The following is a 21,115-nucleotide window of genomic DNA, read 5'->3' as shown; positions in this document are numbered from 1 at the left end:
CGTTCATAGTCCTTGTCAAAATAGATTATTTCCAGGAATGGCTATAAGGGAAACTAGAACTCCAACCCAAGTTGATAATAGAAGATTTCATTGCATAGATACCAAGTCATTGAACTAGAAATCCAGTGATAAGAAATCAATTACAGAAATGGCCGAAACTGAAATGCAGTAGGTAAAAGAGAATCATATACTTGTAGTTTTCATGTTGCTCAGTCTGTAGTAGCACAGGCAGAGGAAACACTGTTAAATGCTGGCCAATTAGAAAGTATGCTTCCCCTTTATTAAGACTGCTCAGAATCTTCATCCCCAACTTCGTCAAAGAAGGGATCCTTGAGAAGTTCGGAAGCGGAAGGCCTTGCTCTTGGTTGTGCAATGCACTTCTCAATGAAAGCCCTCACTTCATCATTAGCCACTTTGTCTAATGCTTGGGGTTTTATTCCAGTTGTCACCTTCCTGAATATTTTCGCAACACTATCACACTCACTGTATGGTATCTCCATTGTAACCATCTCGAGCAAACACATCGCAAAGGAGTATATATCCACCATCTCTGTGTAGTCTTCTTCATACAGCTCTGGTGCCATATACTCTGGTGTTCCTATGATTGAATGTGCAGCATGACTCCTGCCAACTATAGCTGCAAGACCTAGATCGCCTATTTTAACCTGTACAAAGGAGACGATGTAATAACGCTTCAACATCATAGAGGTACACAAGTTAATGAGAGGATGGACAATTGGATACTTGTGGTTTAGTCAAATATTGGGAATCATACAAATTGGCAAACAAGGTTGAGATTCAGTGTTTGATACTTGGATCCAGAAATACTGTTCTAGAAGAATTTCTCTAACCGCACATATTCTTGTGAATAAGAGAAAAAAAGAGTGGAGCAACTCATTTCCCCTATCTGCAGTTTTTCTATGCTGTGATCACAGCCTCCGTGTACCGACCTATGCTTAGAATTCAGATTCAGCTCTCGATAGCCCCAACATTCTCTTGCATCTCCATGACATATTCACGTTACTTATTCTTAATTTCTATGAGTGAATACTATCCCCACAGACCAATACAAATGTTTCCAATATGTTTTGTTTTCATTCACATGCATCTTAGGAACGGAGTCACCAATATAGAATTGCTCCAAGCAAATTACGCTCAATCATGAAGTTTCTATGATTGAGCTACCGTTAAAGAAAGTGTACCTTATTAGTATAGGAGCAACTTTCAATTTTTTAAGTTTTCTTAACTATCCTATCTTTAAAATTGCTCTCATTTGGATATGGTCTTCGTTCATTTATATACCATCTCCTTCGCTTAGGTACCACACTATATTACTATGAGATGTGAACTAATTGATCATAACCTCAGTTTTATTTCACCTTTTAATCAATACAAAGCCAAGAGACAACCATGTCTAGCATATGAACTGTTATTCAAGCAGCTCAGTCAATTTTTAAAAAGATTACGGTAAGAAAGTCACAAAATCATCGGCATTTCTTATAATCTCCACGGAAGGAAAGTTGACATTGCACCTAAAATAATGATCAAGAATATAAGAACTGAAAAAAGAAAAGTCATCTGCAAATTTCACCTTAGGTCAAAAAGAGAGAAAACTAGCACTATCAAGAGTGAAGCAAATACCTGCCCAATGTTACCATTGACAAATATGTTACTGCAGTTGAGGTCCCTGTGAATAATGCAAGGTTCGTGAGTATGAAGATAATCCAATCCCTCGAGTACCTGTTTTGACCACTTCTTCAAGGCCTTAATTGACACATGTCGATGTTTCTTACGATATTCCCTCAGATTTCCTGATGTGCACACCTCGGTAATGAAATTCAACGTATTATGCTCATCATCATTCCAAACACTGTAACAAACAATTATATACTTGTTGTTTAACGTGCTCAGCAGCTGAACCTCAGATCTCAAGCGGTTAATGAACATTGGATCCCCACTAAAATTTCTCAATCGAACCTGATTCCAAGCAACCTCAATTCCTTCCTCCTGATCAAATGCTCTATAAACTTTCTTCACTGCTCCAGACCCAAGAAGATCATTGTATCGTCCAAACCTTCCAGTTGGATCGACCTCAACAAAAGGCTCTGCATCTCGATCAAATGGAATTGAATTTTCATCTGGCATCTGTAATGAGTTCCAAAATATAAGTAAATTGAGCAAATAAGATAGAAAATTACAGTTGCAGTCCACTGGACTTGGCATAGATCAAGATCCAAGAGGCAGTTTAGAAAAAGAAAAAAAAACGATCCAAGCTGAATATGAAGCCAACCAGATAAATTTAGAGCTGGCGGCTGAATCTCAAAAGGAATGCGCAGAGTATACTCCTCACATACAATAACCTTGATTCTCGGTACAGCTAAACCCCAGCTTCAATTTAATCCAATAATATCAAATAAATATCTTAAGATCATTAACAAAACAGAAGTACAGAAGCTTACCATTGCCATTGTCTACATTGACTACTTTGTTGTTAATTTAAAATTACGACAAAAACAATATTTAAAATGATAACCATAGCTTTCAGCAACAAAAATACTCATTAATTACTACGAACAAATCAAGCGCACTTCAAGAGACAAAAGTAACGACAATCCTAAAGTCCAACGAGCTAGAAACCAGAAATTTCTCAAGGAAACCATTTCAAGAAGTTTGAAAAGGTTGATTAGAGGTTTTACGGTTCATGCAACAAAAATCATAGATTCAGATAAAGCAGAAGAAAATCAAAGATCAACTCGACTACAGAAAATGAAAATTCTCAAACACAAAATCTATGCCAATAATTAACATGAAAAATACAGCATTAACATCAGCAACTCTACACTTGAAAGAGGAACAAAACAAGAAAAGGAGAGACAATACCTTGGTGGTGATGCCGGACAGAAAATCTCCGAAGAAACGGAGCGAGAAAAAAAGAACTCTCTCTCTCTCTCTCTCTCTCTGTTCCGTTCAGTTGGTTTTTCTTGCGTCGGGTCGAGGCGGCAGGACATTTCTGGTTTTATACGTAAGCGCGTAATACAGATCAAAATGCCAAAAACGACGTAGTTTTGACATCTTGTCGTTTCCACTCCCAGTTTCCTTCCATATATAATGGCTATTATTTTCTTAATGTGCAAGAATTTCATATGGATAATTTTAAAATTAAGATTCATTTTTCTTTTACATTTCAAATTGACAAATTTTGGTTTATTAGTCATTTTTTTCTAAATATATATTTATTTCATTATTTATGTGCGCCGAAAAATCATATTTTCAAAATAGTAACAGAGACAACACATTCTACTACGAAGGAGCCCTATTATTTGGTTTGGTTTAGAACTTAAAATCTATGTAAGACTTCGTGGCTGCTTTGTTCCNAAAAAAAAAAAAAAAAAAAAAAAAAAAAAAAAAAAACATAGAAATTATCAAATTAAAAGGATTCACATGTAGAGAGGAAGTTGAGTGCATGGATTGCTCGTGGCCATGAATTTGAGACACTGAATCTTTGGCCATGTTAGTCATGAGAAAGGACGTGTCGGCCTCAGGCAGCCTGCCCTTTACCTCTTTTGCCTTCATTGCTTGCCTTATGAACTTCAAATTTGATTCCTTCACATGTTTGAAATTGAGGACGTAAACATAGCTCAATTAATTAAGAGATTACTTACTCGCTGAATCGTGATATTAAATATTTGGAACAAGTAATGGTTGTGTTTGGATATGCATAATAAGCAGGGAAAGTTCTTCATTTTGTGGCTACATTTTCACTTCCATGCACAGGAAGCGACCAAATCCCTATCCATCCAGCCTAGATACAGAGCCCCTTCTCTCTCTTCAATCCTATACCTGTTAGAATAGTTATCTAATAACGTTTTTATGGTAGCATTAACCAAAGAGCTTAATGGGTAAGCTGTAAATCCTGCCATTGCGAATCGGAGTCTCCATTTTCCGAGTAGCTCGTGTCGTTCCACTCTTTCGGCCCCTTCGCATGCTAGTATGTTCACAACTTCCCTTGCTAGACAATGCTGCTCGATGTTAATTCGCTCCTTGTGTTGTCTTGGAAGAGTAACGTCGATTGATTCAAACATGGCGTTGTAGTAATCCAGCGTTTCGATGAACCGGGGATAGAATGCAGCGGTGTTCGTGTTGGATTCTTGTTCGACGACTGTCACTACCTTTGGGGACAGACCCTTAACCAGCCTCAATAGTCTATCTCGGTGATTTTCGGTGCTTACGCTCTCGTCTGGCATATGGTGTAGCATGAACGCGAAATTCACTGCTAAAGCCTCCCCTCGTCGAATGCTTAAGTTTTTTTGCTGAACATCACAGCCAGAAATGGCAGCGGAGTGAAACTCAAATGGCACATTATACAATTTTGCTAACTTGGAAAGCCTCCTACCAACGATGTCTAGCCCGCCTCCACGAGCATAAGCCGATGCAGGATCATCTATACCGGTTATACGAATGTGAGGCGGTCGACCAGGCCTGCTTGCAAAAGCTTGAATCAAAGTGATCCATTGAGTACCCTGAGAAATTTGGAAATCAATGATGTGAACTCTATCTTCATCTTTCATAGCTTCTGCAATGGCACCATTGGCTGACATGTATCCGAATTTAAAGTACGGGCAAACCTCGTAAAGAATGTGCATATACGAGAGAAGCTCGGCTCGTGCTGGTTCCTTGCATCTCAAAGATTTATAGATGCAACTACCTGAGGAGGCTAACCGTGCAACCAGCCCCTCAAGCATATACGCTCCCAATCGCTGCATCGGTTCACCGCAAACCGAAACCATCTTACGCAATTCATCCATCAGCCATTGCGCCATCAACACATCGTTATCTGATACAGCTTTAGCACAAGCTATTAGAATCTTTTTTAAGCTTCCTTTGGTGATAACATCCATCACTTGCCCCCAAGTTCCCATCTCTGGATTCTCAGTTCCCTCCTGGAAGATACTATCAAAACTATCAATAACATCAGAATCAGGGCCAAGCATTACACTTTCCAGTTCCCTTAATTTGTGCCTAAAATCACTAAGATCATCTGTTATGCTGGATCCGCTTACAGGGGAGCCATATGCATAGTCAATGGAATTATGCTGATCAGAGGGATTCGAACGAGAATCCTGTTGCGATATTGTGCTCCCATTGGATGAGAAAGTGACATTCGACGTTGAGTTGTGAGCTGCATAGCCTTGGCTACCAGAGGACGACTCCAGAGTGCAGTACCGATCACCGATGTCATCGACATTGAGCTGAGCTCTTTGGTTGCCAGCACTAGAACATAATTGGGAGAAACAGTAGGTATCCGCTCCTTGAATTGGCTGATAACATAGCCTCTTCGACATATGTGAATCTCTATGAAGCTGAGAAGCTTGCATTTCAGAAATTGTATATTGAATGGGACTGATTTTATCCTTGCTCTAACGAAATCTTTATCCAAATCTACTGCACAAATGAACTCAGATCAGCCTGGTTGTAATCCATAGGAAACTTTCATGTTTACAGGTTTAAATCCTCAATCAAAAAAACGAAGAACATAACAGCATTATAGAACATATTGACTCAAAACAATCATTCCCATATATATCTCTACTATGTGTACCCAAAGAAGGAGTGGAGCCTCGATTAAGGGGAGGCTACTCGAGGGTTCTATAGGCCTCGAGGGAGACTCTATAGTATACTTTGTTCGAGAGGAGGATTGTCCAGAGGAGGGAGTCTCGTATTGGCTAATTTAGGCAATGATCATAGTTTCCTTTTGGGTAAGCACAAAGCAAAGACATAAAAGCTTATGCTCTATCATACCATCATGGAGAGTCGTGATTCCTAACAAATAATACCAAGGCTCAAACCATCTAATTCAAGCTGCCATAGAGTTTCTCAGTTCAACATAAGGATGAACTGAGACCAGAGTTACCAAAACGTCAAATTCTAACAAGTTGAGGTTAAATTTCTACTTTCTTAGGAAAAGCAAATTAAAAAGCATAGGGGAATATTTTAAATCAGTTCGGTGACTCATGATTATATCTTTCCACGTATTCGTCTCTATCCCCCACCAGATCATCATTCACCTTCATAAAAATAAATAAATAAAAACAGGAGGAGCTAAATAACTATTCACACATGATCCTGTTCTATAAGATCTCCACCATTAATCCGACCCAGATACAATAATCCCTGTAAAATCCAAACCCAGTTCGAAAAACAAGGAACTCCAAACAAACAAGCAGTAGAAACAATTGTAGCAATTCCATCCCTTACATTTCAGCGAAAATGCTACAGAGAAAACAGAGCAGAAAAACAGAGTGGTAGCCAATTTAGGGCTCGAATTCGCATGATCGAGGGAACCCATTTGCAGAAATAGTGAATCAGAGATGAAAACATGAATACCCAGAACAAAGGAAGAACAGATTCCACAAACCAAGAACAGAGAAAGCATCGAAGACATGCAATTACCAGAAGATGAATAAATTGAACTAAGTGATTAAAATTTCAGTGATTCATAATGAACCAAATTGTTCATCCCACCTTACTTGAAGAATCTTCGGGCTAGAGTTCACTTCAAACCAGTCATTTAGAGAGAGAGAAGAAAGACGGGGGAGTGATATGAGGAGCACCTGGGAAACTATTTAACAAAGTGGACGAACAAAAGTCCTTTAATTATTGCGAAACTGCAATCGCCAGTTTTGCCACCTAGTTTGTGAAATGACCGATTTACCCCCAAAAATTATTCCCTAAGGATAAGCCGCTAAGTTGCCTGTGATTTAATTTAAAGATCAAAACTTTACCCTTAATTATTCATAATTACATAAAGATTCGACTCTCATTAATGAAAAATTAAAAAAAAAAAAAAAAGGAAATAATTAATAATAATGGTTGGAATTAAATTTAGAAATTAAAAAAAAGTAAGAGCAGTCAAATTGGTCAAAGAAAATTCAATAATGCAGTAGTATTTTTTTATAATATATATATATGGGAATAATTTGACTTTAAATGCATGACCATCCCATGCCCCTACGGCATGGAGTGATTATTTTGAATTTACAATTTCGCCCCTGATTTTATTAATTATTGTTTAAAAAAATGTGGCCATGGGTTTGGAAAAAAGATTATCCATGGACCATACTCTTAATTATTTGCTTGGAAAAAGGCACACCATAGGGTAAGGTCAATTTTGGAAATAAAGATGTGTGTGTGACAGAGATATTTTTGTTATAAATAAAAATACACAGCATATAGTATATTATTTAATAGGAGAGGGCGAGAAATGGCAATGTGGTAAAAAAAGGGAAATTGAAGGTTTAATAAATAAGGGTTGGGGGGGTTAGTGGGGCCTACAGAGGATGGCCCGGAGAGTGGCATACACGGAAGAGGAGAGAAGAAGCTTAGTTTAAAAGGCAAAAGATGACGTGGGAAGTAGTGCCTTTTACTTCAATTTAACTTATAAACACCCACCTTTATTATACTTTCTAATATTAAATTAAAAAAATTAAATTAAATAAACTTTAATATTTCCTCTAAAAATTACTGTAGTCTTTAAACTTTTAAAAAATATTCAAAAATACAAGAGTTTAATTAATACACTTAAATATATTTTAAAACTTCAAAAAAAAAAAAGTTTTAAAAATATTTTTACCATTTGAAATGCGATTAAAAAATATTCACGAAGTTTCAAGAGTAAGTTTAAAAATTTGGAGATAAGAATTTTTTTAAAGACGAGAGATATTAATGCTACTTTTAAAATTTCATGGATATTTTTTAAATATAATATTGATATTTTTTTAATTTTTTTAAAAAATTAACAATATTAATTAAAAAATTTAAAATATAATGGTATTTTTGAAACACTATCGAAAGTTGAAGGCTATTTTAATAATAAAGAACTAATTTTTCAGAAACTTTAAAAGTTCAAAGATATTATTGAAATTTATAAAAAATTTATTAATTTAGTTTCTTTTTTTATTATTATTATAAGTTTCTTTATTTGTAATATTTCTAAAACATTTTAATATTATATCAAACTATTACCCGAACGTCGACTAACATACTTATTAAATTTGCAAGCAACACTTTCGTACAATATTATACGAATAAGTAAGCCAGTCGGATAGTCTTAGTATGATATTATATAAATAAGTAAGCCGATCAGTTAAAACAAAAGTAGAGAAACGAAAATAATTTAACGATTATTTAATTGACCTACGTCATATCATATTAAATCGAACGAGAGTTTAATAAAATAAAAGGTAAATTAGAAGAAAGTAAGGTCACATCAAGCAAATGTGCAAAAATGAAAAAGAAAAAAAGAAGTGGGGGAATCAATGATTTAGATTTGATTTTTCATGGAATGCGTTTAATTATATAAAAAATAAATAAATAAATAAAAATGTTGAGGTCACGTGCAACGCACGCAGGACAATTTTAATATATGGTTTCAATGCATCTGACCCTAACACATAACAAATCAAGAATTTTCAAATTTTCTTATTTGTTTTTTGTCCGTTACTTTATTCGCGTGCCAAATTTACATACAATATTAATTATTATTATTATTATTATTTACGCATAATCATCTCCAAAAATAAAAATTCTTCTTCTAGAAGAAGAATTTTATGATTAATTATCTGAAACGAAGTATTAATATTAATTACAATTGAATTAAATATTTAATTGTGTTTTTTTTTTTGTCGTTATATGAAGTGGATAGGTTTTTAAGTTATTAGGTTAGGTTCCAAAATAAGATTAAGGTACTTAATTAGGTAATAATCATATAAACGTGGACAGCTTAATTAACCTTTTACTTTGATATTTGAAGTGAGCTTATCCAAATTCCATCATTTTATTTCCTTCATTATTATTGTCGTGATTCTCATGAGCTATAAGCTATAATAATGTCTCCTTCCTCTTTATATCTCGATTTAATATTTAATATTTATTTTTTATTTTAATTTAAATTGGTAGGACATGTGCCTCCAGATCTCTGAAAAAAAATATTAATTACAGTTGAATTATGCTCAAAATGATAGAAGATATTTATAAAGATATTTATATCTTGAGATTGATTTTATTTTAATGAAAATTGGAAAAAAAAAAGAAAATGTCAAAATGATGCTGTTTGTAAGAGGGGTGTGCTGTGTAGTTGCTATCGAGTCCCCACACCACACTCACAAATCTCAAGCGATTTTGAATATCGACCGTAAAATATAATTGATTGTAATGTTAGAATCCACGAGCTTTCACAATGGTATGATATTGTCTATTTGAGGCTTTAATTTTAGTTTCTAAAAAGTTCTTATATCAATGGAGATCTATTCCTTACTTGCAAACCCATGATCATCCCATATAAGACAAATTCACTCTTGTGACAGTAAGACAGTGATTGTGCTGCACTTGTTTTAACCTAGTGGACAAGTCAGCCGTGAGAAATTCGAACTTCATAGACAAACAACCCCTGAATTGTGCTGCACTTGTTCTAACCTAATAGACAAGTCAGCCGTGAGAAATTTGAACTTTGCGGACAAGCATCCCTTGAATTATATGTTATTTAAGTCGTCGTGTTTCTTTCTTTACTTATAGTCTCTTCAATTATTTTAAATTGTTTTCAAATATACTTATTCGCTCACATTTTTCTAAAACATTTCTCACAAGCGTGACTTAAACTTCAAGCATACGTCGACATTGTCTGCAAAGTCTGAATTTCTCACAGCTTATTTATTCACTAAATTAGAATAAATGTCGCATAATTGTTATTTCATTGCCACAAGAGTACGATTGTAACTGTGATACGACATGTTCGTGCGTAATCGTTGTCTTATTGCCCCCGTCTATATATATATATATATATATATATTTTTTTTTTTCCTTTCTTGTCTGCGAATATGCTATCAACCTCCAAACATTAATTTTTATATTTACACGCTTTGCTGTGTAATTTGGGTAAAGAGTGGGACCCATTTTTTTTTGGTTATTCCCACCAAAATTAAAGAAATAAAAATAAATAAAAAGTCTCGAGGAAAGAATCATTCGAACTAATTAGAGTGGGTAACAACTAAAAAAAATCCGAACAGATCAAACTCAAGTGATCGAAAATCTTCTGGAATAAACTCATACTGGTAAGAGTTTTGTATCTGTTCTTAAAATTTGTTGGCTAAGACTTCGAATGCTTGTTAAGAAAGATGAAAACTGTGGTAAAAAAATTACGAGAAAACAAGCACAAATATTTATGAAACGGAGAACTATATAAAGATTTAGGCACTCGAGGTGATGATGGAACATAGTGATTCTCTTGCTTTTTATATTTTAATTGAGAATCAACATTGTTAATAGAAAAAAAAATGAAGGAAATGGAATGATTCTTTGTTTTAGACATCCAATCTTATAGCCTTTGAATATTTTTGTAGTGTTATTTAACCTCTTTTCTCTTGAGTTAATGAGTATCACACAAACATGCTTCATAGCATCCACATGGGTTCAATGTAAGAGGATGATCCACTTCAATGATGCCAATTTTTCTAGATAGTATAATCGGGTAACTTTTGCAATTTACTAAAAGAAAGATCAAAGTCGTAATGATAGCATGTGAGATCCCACGTTAGTTGGAGAGAGGAACAAGACATTCCTTATAAAGTTGTGGACAGTGAAGCTGACCATATGTAACAAGCTAAAACAGACAATATCAACTAGTAATATTGACTTAGGCTATTACATGACATCTCCTTTGAAGAAACGGGATCCACCCTGGTGCTTCAATCTCTGAAGGTTGGGTTAAGACAAGGTTGGTTTGGTTGGATTTTGCTGCAGCTGATGTTAGGATCACACAACAACACACACTCGATTTAAATGAACACAAAGAACAAGAGAGAGAAAATGCAAGGAAGAATGTTGACTAAAGGATTATATTGATAACTTCAACAAGTATATACAGTAAGAGAGTATACACAGTGCAAAAGTACATGTTCAATTTACTATACATAGTTTTATATGATATAACCAAGTATGTACGGTAAGAAAAGCAAAAATGCTCTTCTTACTCAATTTTTCAAATCTCCTTTACATATAGAACATACATAATTTTATATAGCTTCAAAATGAAACCATCGACCTTCCACGAGACATTTCGAGAATTTGTAAGCAGACAAATTCTTGTATACATGGGAATATACAATACTCTTTCAAATGTCTATACTTGGTATTTTGTTATATCTATCAGGATACATACAACTAGTGAAAAATGTCGAATCAATCATAGTCGGCTCGGAAAAAGGTGAAGATTCTATCATTCCAATGCACGACGAGGGAGGAATTCGATAAGGGCCATCTCGGAGGAGATAAAAGTCTTCAGGGTTCATAAACGAGTAATTTCGGCAAATCATAACGTTCGAGTCTACCTACGTCAAGATAAGGAAGAGTGTAAATAATGTAGCCTTTCTTGTTTGGCAAATGGAAAAAGAATGGACAGGCACTTACTTGACAAGCAGTCAAGGGCCATCTAGGAAGCCATTTGTTAGTTTATGGCCATTGGAGGGACATGGCATAATGCAAATCCATGGATCATCCATCGTTTGCTCGCTTTTCCCCCAACAGCCTACACCCACTGCTAACACTACCTAATCATGGTTGTCATTCCTGAAACAAATAACAAAGAACAAATCTTTTAGGTGGTGAAGGAATAATGGAGAAGTTTCAAAGAACATGAAATGATGATTTCGAACAAATGGGAGAACGTCTTTAAGTGCCTAAAATAACACAAAAGAAAAGGCAACTCGAGCGACGAGTTGCCCTTGATCTGCTATAGGCAGTTGAAAACATGTTGAAAAGTATCATAGTCCAAGCCTACCACTAACAGATATTGTCTGTTTTGGCCTATTACGTATTACCGTTAGTCTCATGGTTTTAAAACGCGTTTGTTAAGGAGAGGGTCTAGTCTTACTCCGACCAATGCCTCGCACCGTCCAGTGACTGCTATGATACTATTTGTAACAGCCCAAGCCTACCACTAGGGAGAGGTTTCCACACACTTATAAGGAATATTTCGTTGATCGGAAGATTTATCAGTTCATAATTAACTCATAAGGAAGGCCAAAACCAAATTTGATGTTGAATAAACAGGCACCCTACCCAGAAACAGTCAGAGTTATGAATGAAATTATGTGACCTCTCATCAAGAAATAACATGTAGAGGAAATATGGAAGCTTACCACAAATTAACAGATGAGAAGGACACGACCAGGTTAGCTCCATCCACCATCCGATAGCTGGATAGAGTAGTCAGAAGATGGGCAGCCATAATCTGGAGCCATCCATCCTTGCATAAGAGCGACGAGCTTCGGGTCAGAGAGGTAAGGAACGGTTATTGCCGCTATGTGCAGCATTGTGTCAAGCAGTTTCAAGAAAACGTGCTACAGTCGAATAAAGCTGCTCCTCTTCGAATGGCTTAGCTACATAACCATCCATCCCACACTTCACGCACTCTTCATTCATAGCCTGAATTAAATCTGCCGTCATAGCAAATATTGGTGTGTGCCAATGGACCTTATTATCCTCATTTGACACTTCCCCAGATGAAATTTTCGCGTTCACGCCACTTTCTACAGCACGGACCCGTCTTGTAGCTTCATACCTGCATATAATATTCGATACGCATCATGATTACAGCAAGTCAACCTATTGTAGTATCGATTGGCAATGCTATGACAAAGAATGTGATATCTATGACTACTCCCAGGCAATATGGCTTAGTTATAAAGCAAATTCATAAACAGCAGGAAGATATTACCCATCCATCTCAGGCATCTGGAGGTCCATGAAGCAAGCATCAAAGTTGTGTGGAGGGTTGAGGAGAGCCACAGCATCCGTTCCACGTTCTACACAAGTTACAACAGCTCCATATTTCTTTAGGGCGCCTTCGGCCACCTTTCTGTTTACAGCATTGTCATCCACAACCAGGATATGCTTTTCTTTCAGCAGATTTCCAAGAGTCGATGGTCGTTTAATAATTACTTGATTCCTCTTCTCGATCCCGAAGACTTCACGGAAGCAACTGACCAACACGTTTAACTGAAGAGGTTTACTTAACACATTATTTACATGGCCAGAAGATCTAAGTTCATATTGCTCATTGGAGCTTTTGGGGGATGCCAAGAGAAAGAGTTTTGGACCATTCACATGCTCTTTAAACAAAAGATGGAACTTGAGACCCTCTTTCTTGTCCCAAATGTCTTTGTCTATAAGAATCATGGCCAGTTGTGTTGATGCTCTGTTGATTTCGAAAATTAAAGCGTATTAGTAATAGTTGAACATGATACCGAACAATATATCCTTTCTAGCCGAACCTTAAAATATCAATAATATAGATATACATATTTTCTAATGTCGAAATTCGACTTTAAATAGAACAACTACATGATGCCATATGCTCATTAATCATTTATGGAACAGCCTAAACCCACCGCTAGCAGATATTGTCTGCTTTGGTCCGTTATGTACTGTTGTCAGCCTCACGGTTTTAAAACGCGTTTGCTAGGGAGAGATTGTCACACCCTTATAAGGAATGTTTCGTTCCCCTCTCCAACCGATGTGGGATCTCACAATCCACCCCCTTTGGGGACCCAACGTCCTCGCTGGCACACCGCCCAGTGTCTAGCTCTGATACCATTTGTAACAGTTTAAGCCCACCGCTAGTAAATATTGTCTGCTTCGGCCCATTACGTATCACCGTCAGCCTCACGGTTTTAAAACGTGTCTTCTAGGGAGAGGTTGNTGGCACACCGCCCAGTGTCTAGCTCTGATACCATTTGTAACAGTTTAAGCCCACCGCTAGTAAATATTGTCTGCTTCGGCCCATTACGTATCACCGTCAGCCTCACGGTTTTAAAACGTGTCTTCTAGGGAGAGGTTGTCACACCCTTATAAGGAATGTTTCGTTCTCCTCTCCAACTGATGTGGGATCTCACAATTTATTAGATCGTAGAAATAAATATGCTAATCGCTCATTTGCCTTGAAGGAGAATTTATTGAGTCTCCAATTGGCCTATAGAGTCCCTTGCTATACAAGAGCCAAGTTTGACACCCAAATGAAAATTTTCCTTCAATGACGGCATAAGATGAATAAGACTAATAAAACTTACCTTGTGTTGGAGGCATTGGATAGATATTGATAAGCAGACTCTGCACTCAGAGTAATATCAACAGAGATCCCCAGCCTCTGAAGATGATATCTCGTGACCTCTGCTCGAACGCAGCTATTATCAATTATTAACGCTCTTAGCCCCTGGAAATCGACAACACCCAGATCACAGTGCGGCTGTCTGGTATCCAAAGAACTAATTTCCCCTTTCTGGAAAGAAACCGTAAAAGAAAATGTGCTACCAATACCAGGTTCACTCACAAACCCAATCTCCCCATCCATGAGATCCACCAAATGTTTGCTAATACTCAATCCTATTCCCGTGCCACCATACGTCCGAGATGTGGAACTATCTGCCTGCATAAAAGGCATGAATACTCGGTTTTGTGCATCGTGGGGAATTCCTACACCTGTATCCTCTACGGTCACGAGTATTCTAATTGTTTTGGGTTCCTCCACCGCATCCGTCCTGCTGAACTTTTTGAATTTCTCCCAGCTTTTCCATCTATCCACCACAGGTAACCCACTGAATGTAGTACAACTATTGTTTGATGTATCTCCAACTACATATGTGCCTTGTTTAAGAACAATGTCCATAAAATCAACTGGACCTCTCACCTCGTCAGCCAGATGCACCGAGACTAATATGTGTCCCCTTTTATGAGTAAACTGCATTAAAATCAGGATAAATTTGGCATCATGCAAATGTAAGTTAAATCAGCATAGATCCCAGAGAACATAACAGTGCAGCATTGTTGCAGCACACCATAGCGTCAGTTTTTTGCAAGCATGGGTTAAAAGGTTGTATTAGTATACGTCTCGAAAGTGTGAATTCCGAGAGTAAAATTGGTCCTAATGAAATGTCAAGCCATCACAACTAACTTACAAATCCAATAGGAGATGGGGCCTTGAGAATGCCGGATTTTGCAGCAGCTAAAATATTAAACAAGGAATCCTTGGAATGTCATAGACAACAACCTCTATGTGTTCGTGTCTACCGAACGATTATATACATTCCATGTGCAAGAAATGAGCAACATGTAGAACACTGGTAATTTCAGGAACTAGAAACATCAAAATTAATCATGAGTTGCAAAAATGGGCACAAGAATGTTGTTCTGTTCTTTATTTTTCATCTCAAATATGCGGTGGCACAGTCGATCAACGAGGCTTACAGATGATAACGAAAGGTAACTAATCGTAAATAAAATCTAACCTTGAGTGAATTTCCAACAAGATGAGTAATTATTTGACGAAAGCGTCCAGGGTCACCAATGACAACTTCAGGCACCAAATCAGAGACATAAACAGCCAACTTCACACGAAAGGGAGCACGAAATCAATTTCATGTAAGGCATACACCACCAAGAACCACATTTTTGGAAATCAACATGGAAATAAATTGATCAATTTACCTCAATTCCCTTGTCATTAGATTTGAGAGAAAAAGGTGAGATCACATTATCAAGTATAGCACGCAGATCGAAGGGCACAGATTCAAGTTCAAGCCTTCCTGATTCCATCTTAGCTTGATCAAGAACCTTATTTATGAGTGATATCAGATCTTTTCCACTCTCGTGGGCAGTCTGGGCAAAATCCAGTTGCTTTGAATCAAGGTTAGTGTACATCAGTAATTTGAGCATGCCTACATAAAGTACTTAAGCGTTGTTATGCAAGATATAAGTGTGAAGATTTATAGTATTGACTTTCAATTGAATAGCATTCATATTACCTAAAACACCATTCATTGGTGTTCTGATCTCATGGGAAACTGTTGCCAGAAACTGCAAAATGCAGTACTTCAGCAAACTTAACAAACATTGTCTCTCTAGATAATGTAGTAAAATATTGAAAGGAATACAAAGGAGAGAGCACGCTTTGAATATCGGAAGTTTTGACATGCACCTGTGATTTTGCCACATCAGCAGCTTCGGCGCGACTTTTAAGCCCCATCATCTCGTGATAGTCATTCTCCACTTTTGCAATCCGACTTATTGCTGCATGAAATATATGGCCAACCAACAAGGTAATGATTAGGACGCCAGCTGATGAATTGATAGCCGTCCAAGGAGGTGGAGGTTTATGCTTGAATCTGTAACCAAATGATACGCTCTGAGCTCATGAGAAATCAACAGTAATTCCACAATATTGGATTCATATAGGTAAGTAGCATAATGACATGAAGTCAACACAGCAGGTGAGCACTTACCTACAATGCATCTCATGCCTTCTTAATGGATCCCCAAAATCAAGTTTACTAATATGCAGTAGCCCGGTATCGGTAAAATCAGAACCGTACATGTTGATCGGAGCAGAATCATTGGTTGTATCATAAACATTCACAACAATTGTCTGCTTGCTAGCAAGCTGATGCAGAAGCTTTTCCACCAGTGAGGGGATATCATATGATGCACCTAGATAACTTTGACGAAATGAATTCAAGACCGATAATTAGGTTCAGCTTGTTAACTATGACACGGAACTTTCAAGAAAGGGTATGCACACGCACAGAAGTAACAAGTTTCCAAGAAACAAAATTACCCAACAGTAGCTTCAATACGTTGCTCGGGAGTAGCGTCTGGTGGGAGGTCAGTGTTATAGACAGCAAATGTGAGAACAACTCCAAGGTGATTAGATTTCAAAAGTTTAAAAGGAGATGTAAGCACTCCCTTCCCAGACGCCCTAGCTCGCAAGATGTTCTCACGGTCCTCCTGCAAGGCAGAAGCATTATGTAAAGAAGTTAATCCTTTAAGTGACTGAAATAGACACAAAAAATGAACACTCTCAATATTGACAAATCTGCTCCATTATAAGGAGGGTATAGGGACCCCAGAGTAAATGAATCATGTATGATCACAGGCTTCCTATAGAGCCAGAAGTGTATACAGTAACATAGCGGTGCCTTAGAATTTGACACCAGAAATAGCTATCCTTCAAGAACTAAATGACAAGACTTGTTTAACTCTGTTCAAAATTATAACAAATGAACACTTAGCCGTAATGATAAAACAATCGAACAGTTCTGTAGAACTTCAATTCATAAGTCCTGCACATTGTAAAACCTAACAGGTGGAAACGAGAGCTTTCATTGCCATTATCTGGAACAAAAACATGGCTATGTTTAAAGATTAGAAATCAACAAAAGAGAATGATCATTTAGGCGTTTTCATTCATATCTCCTTAATTCGGAATAGAATTTCAGGGGCATGACGAAATAGTATCCGAGTACTCACTTTTCCCGACATCATGTCGATAGAAACTATATGCGCGACTGTTTCTTGAGAAAATATGACAGGTGCATATTCATCTTGAATGGGTGCAGGGTCCAAATTTTCTGGATCACAATCTTGAACAAGAGTTTGGTCCTCAGTCTCCATTTTCTTTATCGTCCATCCATGCATCATCTCAAATTTCTCTCTTTCTGAGTGATTAACTTTCAGAGCATAAGCTACACCGCTAGTCAGCGGTCTTTCAAAGGCGGTTCTTTCTGTATATTCACCAAATGTTTTCTGCAGAGAGAAGAATTCACAATTAATCAGCTAGACAGAAGACTAGTTAGGATTCGAACACAATTCTTTCAGTACAATCATTTGATTCCTTGAATTAACCAGATTAGAGTTATTGCAATTCTTAATTGAAAATGGTCGTGTAAACAACACTATTTTGCTATTCATATTTTCTTAAAACTTAACATAAGCATGGGAACTGTTCTTCAAGGAAGGATTACTAAAATCCGGTTTCCATATTCATGTTAGTATAGAAATTATATGTCAGAGAAGAAACAAAATAATGGCAAACAGAAAGAGCATTGCCTGATCAATGGCAGAAGGCTGTTTTCCATGGTGGAAAGTAGAGGTAAGAACAGCCAATGCATGAACATGGTTCATGCTAACGTTAAATTGGTCCTGCAACATCCGGGCTCGCTCATCACACATGTTTGCAAGTGTTTCTTCTCTTCTCAAAATGGCTGTCTGGTTCAGGTACCAAAATAACCAAATGGACCCGACGATCCCAACTACGATAAATATTCTTAAGAGCACCTTCCGCCATTTACCAGCGCTTTTAGGAGAATCTTTGACTTGATGCTGTTTTCTCCTTAGTAAGACCCACTGTTGATGAACCAATGGCTGATTTGGCTTTGGATGTTTCTTGTTCCACAATTTTAGCTGGAAACCAGATACTTTCTGGAACACTACCAGTCCAAGAAGAACCCAAAAACATCCAATCAATAAACTACAGAAAATCTTCCAGTGCTTTCTTATAAGGCATCTTAGCTGTCCTGCTTGTTCAATTATCTGATAATACCCAGATGCAAGATTAATCAGCAACTCAAAAGTTAACTTTCTATGCGTAAGAACTAAATAATGATAGTGCTTATCATCATCAAAATTCAAAGGTGGGTAATGTATTTGTTCTGTTATCAAATGATATCGATAAACGAATAAACAAACCGAGGTGTACTCCATTAATTTCCTCTAGTAGATAAGAATCATAATAAAAAAAATAGTTCTTTAAATGTTGCCAATTGAGAAAGATGAAGTTTTCAAGCACAGAAAGCTACATTTACTAATTCCAATATAAAAACTTATCTACCTTTCCACAAAGCTGATTTCCATTTGAAAGTAAAGAGATGGATAAGTCTGTAGCAAATGGAACAGTTATGTCCTCAGAGAATAATTGGTCAGAATTTTCAGGGATCTTCTCAGTTCGAACTGGGCACCGCCCAACATTGGAATCTGCACTTTCTTCAACCCATACATACTGCTTGTGCAAATCTTGCTCCCAGTACAGTAACCTCTGAGCACAGCCAATTCCATCCAACTCTGATGTGTCAGGTCCAAAATCATTGGTGCACCCCGATATCTGCAACAAATATAAATGTGAGATCCGACATTGGTTAGAGAGGGGAATGAGGATGTAGAAATCTCTCCCAAGCAGACACGTTTTAAAACTTTGAGGGGAAGCCCGGAAGGGAAAGTCCAAAAAGAACAATATCTATTAGCGGTGGGTTTGGGCTCTTACATAATCTAATGAAAACCTTTTAATGAAGCTATTCTCTAATCCTCCTCCTGTTACATAATTTGGGAAAGATAAGAGGCACTTGTCTGGTGTATACCTATACAATGGATAGGTTTGCCAATGGTACAACGCATATAGCTTGATGGTTCCTAGTATATTGCCTCAGTTTATCAGGCTTGGAAGTGAACTTCAATGATTTCTACCTAAACTAATGTGATAAATTCATTAAATAGTCATAAACAGCCTGCCTCAGACTATGAATTCAACAATTCCCAAGTCTTTTACATTGTCACAGCTCCAAAGTTGAAAATAAATGAGAAAAGAAGAACAATGTTGATATGAGATCCTAGCTGATATTGTTTGCCAAATCAAAAGATCAAAAAATTGAACTGTAAAAGAACTAACCCGATCTGATTCGGATAACAAGGAAGCTAAAGCTTGAAGCTGATTCTTGCTTACATTGAAATGCCGCAGAAAAGTTCGAGTTTCTTCGTCGAACAAGTACGAGGTCTTCTGTTTTGTGCCACTATTTACATTATACGAACGCAAGGAAAACCAACGGCTCAAAAGTATAAGTAGAGCGAGAATCCAAAGACAGAGAAGCCTCTTCTTCCATTTTCCGGTGGAATTTAACAAACACAGATACTCCTTCGCCTTCTTCAGCTTAAACCCAGCTGGAAATTTTCCATTGGAGGTAGAAAACTTGCAGCTCACAGACATCCTCAGCAAGCACCTTGAGAGCTTGAGCAAAACCCCAGCTCCGCCAGAGCAACCCCTCCACATAAAACTCCTCCACCGGAACACAACAATACAAATTCAACAAGAAAACCCACAAATTAAAGGAATACCACCAATTCTTCACTGACCCTTCTTATCAAAATCAGCACTCGAGTAAGAATCCGCTTGAACTAATCATTATTCAACGACCCAAAAGAACCCCGTTCTGGCCTCCAATCCCAGAACCCTTAATCTGGACCTGTGTAGAAGTTTAATCCATAGAAATCACTGGCGTTAATCGACTAAAATCTTCGTACGAATCATGGCGGCAACAGACTGGATAAAACCCAGTCGTTATTTTGGTAACGATTACGTGAACTAGTAAAGAGATGGGGAGAAGTATTGACCCTTTTTCTCAAATGGGTCGATTCCTTTTTCCTTTTTCCTCTGCTTCACGTGAACGGAGGTAAAAACCCAGTTGGCTCATGCCAGAATTTAACTGGAATCAATTATAAGATGGTGGAGAAGGGGAATTTTTATTCAAAGAGGGTTAAACCCAGTTGGTTCCTCCATAATTACAACAACTGGAATCAATGATCACTAATCAGACAGTGGAAAAAAGAAAAAAGCATCCCCTCTTAGTATCTCCCTCTTGTTCTCCCTATCTCAAAGTGGGTACATCATTATCTCATCATCCAGTGAAGAACGTTAAGCAAAAGCAAACAAAAGCTATGATCAAAATCAAACCTCTAATCAACACATTAATTCATTCAAAACTTCAAGAACAGAATCCCCTCGGCTTTGGCAAGATTTCTCCAAATGGGTCGTCCAATTTTGGCTTACTTTTTAGCTTTTCACTCAGCTACTAGGCCACAGCAGCAGAGCAAGGCGTTTTCACTCAACCATCATGCCTTTATTACCCTCTTCAGCCCCGTTTTGTTCGTCCTTCTGCGTCATTTTCACTTTTACTTACTTGAAAGAGACCGCACCGTTCAGCGATTAAAGATAATAGAATTTGTATTCTACCGCTGCACTCTGCATCAGACTTACGGATTCACACCTTTAATTCTTATTAATTAAACTCATTAATTCAACAAATTATTCGAAACCCAGTTTAAATTCAACTATAATTACCGTATTACAATGCAAATCCAGCAGTTTTATTCGTTAAACTATCTGCCCTCTAGAAGGGCTGCCCGTTGCTAAAATACGCCGGGGATAAGATTCTCAAACTCCCCCATCTAATTAAAAATTAATTCA

General features: G+C 37.2%; 3 protein-coding genes across 8 annotated transcripts; all 3 read right to left on the bottom strand.

The window, feature by feature from the left end:
* Positions 1–60: 60 nt before the first annotated feature.
* Positions 61–2,991, bottom strand: LOC111777880 (probable serine/threonine-protein kinase WNK11). Its single transcript, XM_023657611.1, has 3 exons — positions 2,881–2,991; positions 1,642–2,145; positions 61–665 (listed from the first exon to the last, which is right to left on the bottom strand). The coding sequence occupies exons 2-3, from the start codon at positions 2,143–2,145 to the stop codon at positions 282–284; spliced, it is 888 nt and encodes a 295-aa protein (XP_023513379.1). The 5' UTR covers positions 2,881–2,991; the 3' UTR covers positions 61–281.
* A 651-nt stretch (positions 2,992–3,642) lies between these two features.
* On the bottom strand, positions 3,643–6,622 carry LOC111777643 (scarecrow-like protein 21). 5 transcript variants are annotated; one of them, XM_023657334.1, is made up of 3 exons: positions 6,523–6,622; positions 4,626–5,439; positions 3,643–4,520 (listed from the first exon to the last, which is right to left on the bottom strand). In XM_023657334.1, the coding sequence occupies exons 2-3, from the start codon at positions 5,373–5,375 to the stop codon at positions 3,759–3,761; spliced, it is 1,512 nt and encodes a 503-aa protein (XP_023513102.1). In that variant the 5' UTR covers positions 5,376–5,439; positions 6,523–6,622; the 3' UTR covers positions 3,643–3,758. The 5 variants fall into 5 exon arrangements, with proteins under 5 accessions (XP_023513102.1, XP_023513098.1, XP_023513099.1 ...); XM_023657330.1 differs by having other exon boundaries at positions 3,643–5,439; XM_023657331.1 differs by having other exon boundaries at positions 3,759–5,442.
* Positions 6,623–10,935: 4,313 nt separating this feature from the next.
* On the bottom strand, positions 10,936–20,765 carry LOC111777095 (histidine kinase 2-like). 2 transcript variants are annotated; one of them, XM_023656535.1, is made up of 15 exons: positions 19,544–20,765; positions 18,713–18,982; positions 17,932–18,414; positions 17,353–17,628; positions 16,661–16,830; positions 16,329–16,541; positions 16,025–16,211; positions 15,852–15,903; positions 15,535–15,764; positions 15,336–15,434; positions 14,121–14,788; positions 12,770–13,249; positions 12,192–12,613; positions 11,461–11,619; positions 10,936–11,381 (listed from the first exon to the last, which is right to left on the bottom strand). In XM_023656535.1, exons 1-13 carry the CDS (start codon positions 19,919–19,921, stop codon positions 12,370–12,372), a joined length of 3,750 nt encoding a protein of 1,249 aa, XP_023512303.1. In that variant the 5' UTR covers positions 19,922–20,765; the 3' UTR covers positions 10,936–11,381; positions 11,461–11,619; positions 12,192–12,369. The 2 variants fall into 2 exon arrangements, with proteins under 2 accessions (XP_023512303.1, XP_023512304.1); XM_023656536.1 differs by having other exon boundaries at positions 19,598–20,765.
* Positions 20,766–21,115: the final 350 nt, after the last annotated feature.

This window comes from Cucurbita pepo, chromosome LG16 (genome assembly GCF_002806865.2).
Source record: "Cucurbita pepo subsp. pepo cultivar mu-cu-16 chromosome LG16, ASM280686v2, whole genome shotgun sequence".
NCBI lineage: Eukaryota > Viridiplantae > Streptophyta > Magnoliopsida > Cucurbitales > Cucurbitaceae > Cucurbita > Cucurbita pepo.
Note: the sequence above shows the minus strand (reverse complement) of the source record. Positions and strands in the feature narration are given on the sequence as shown.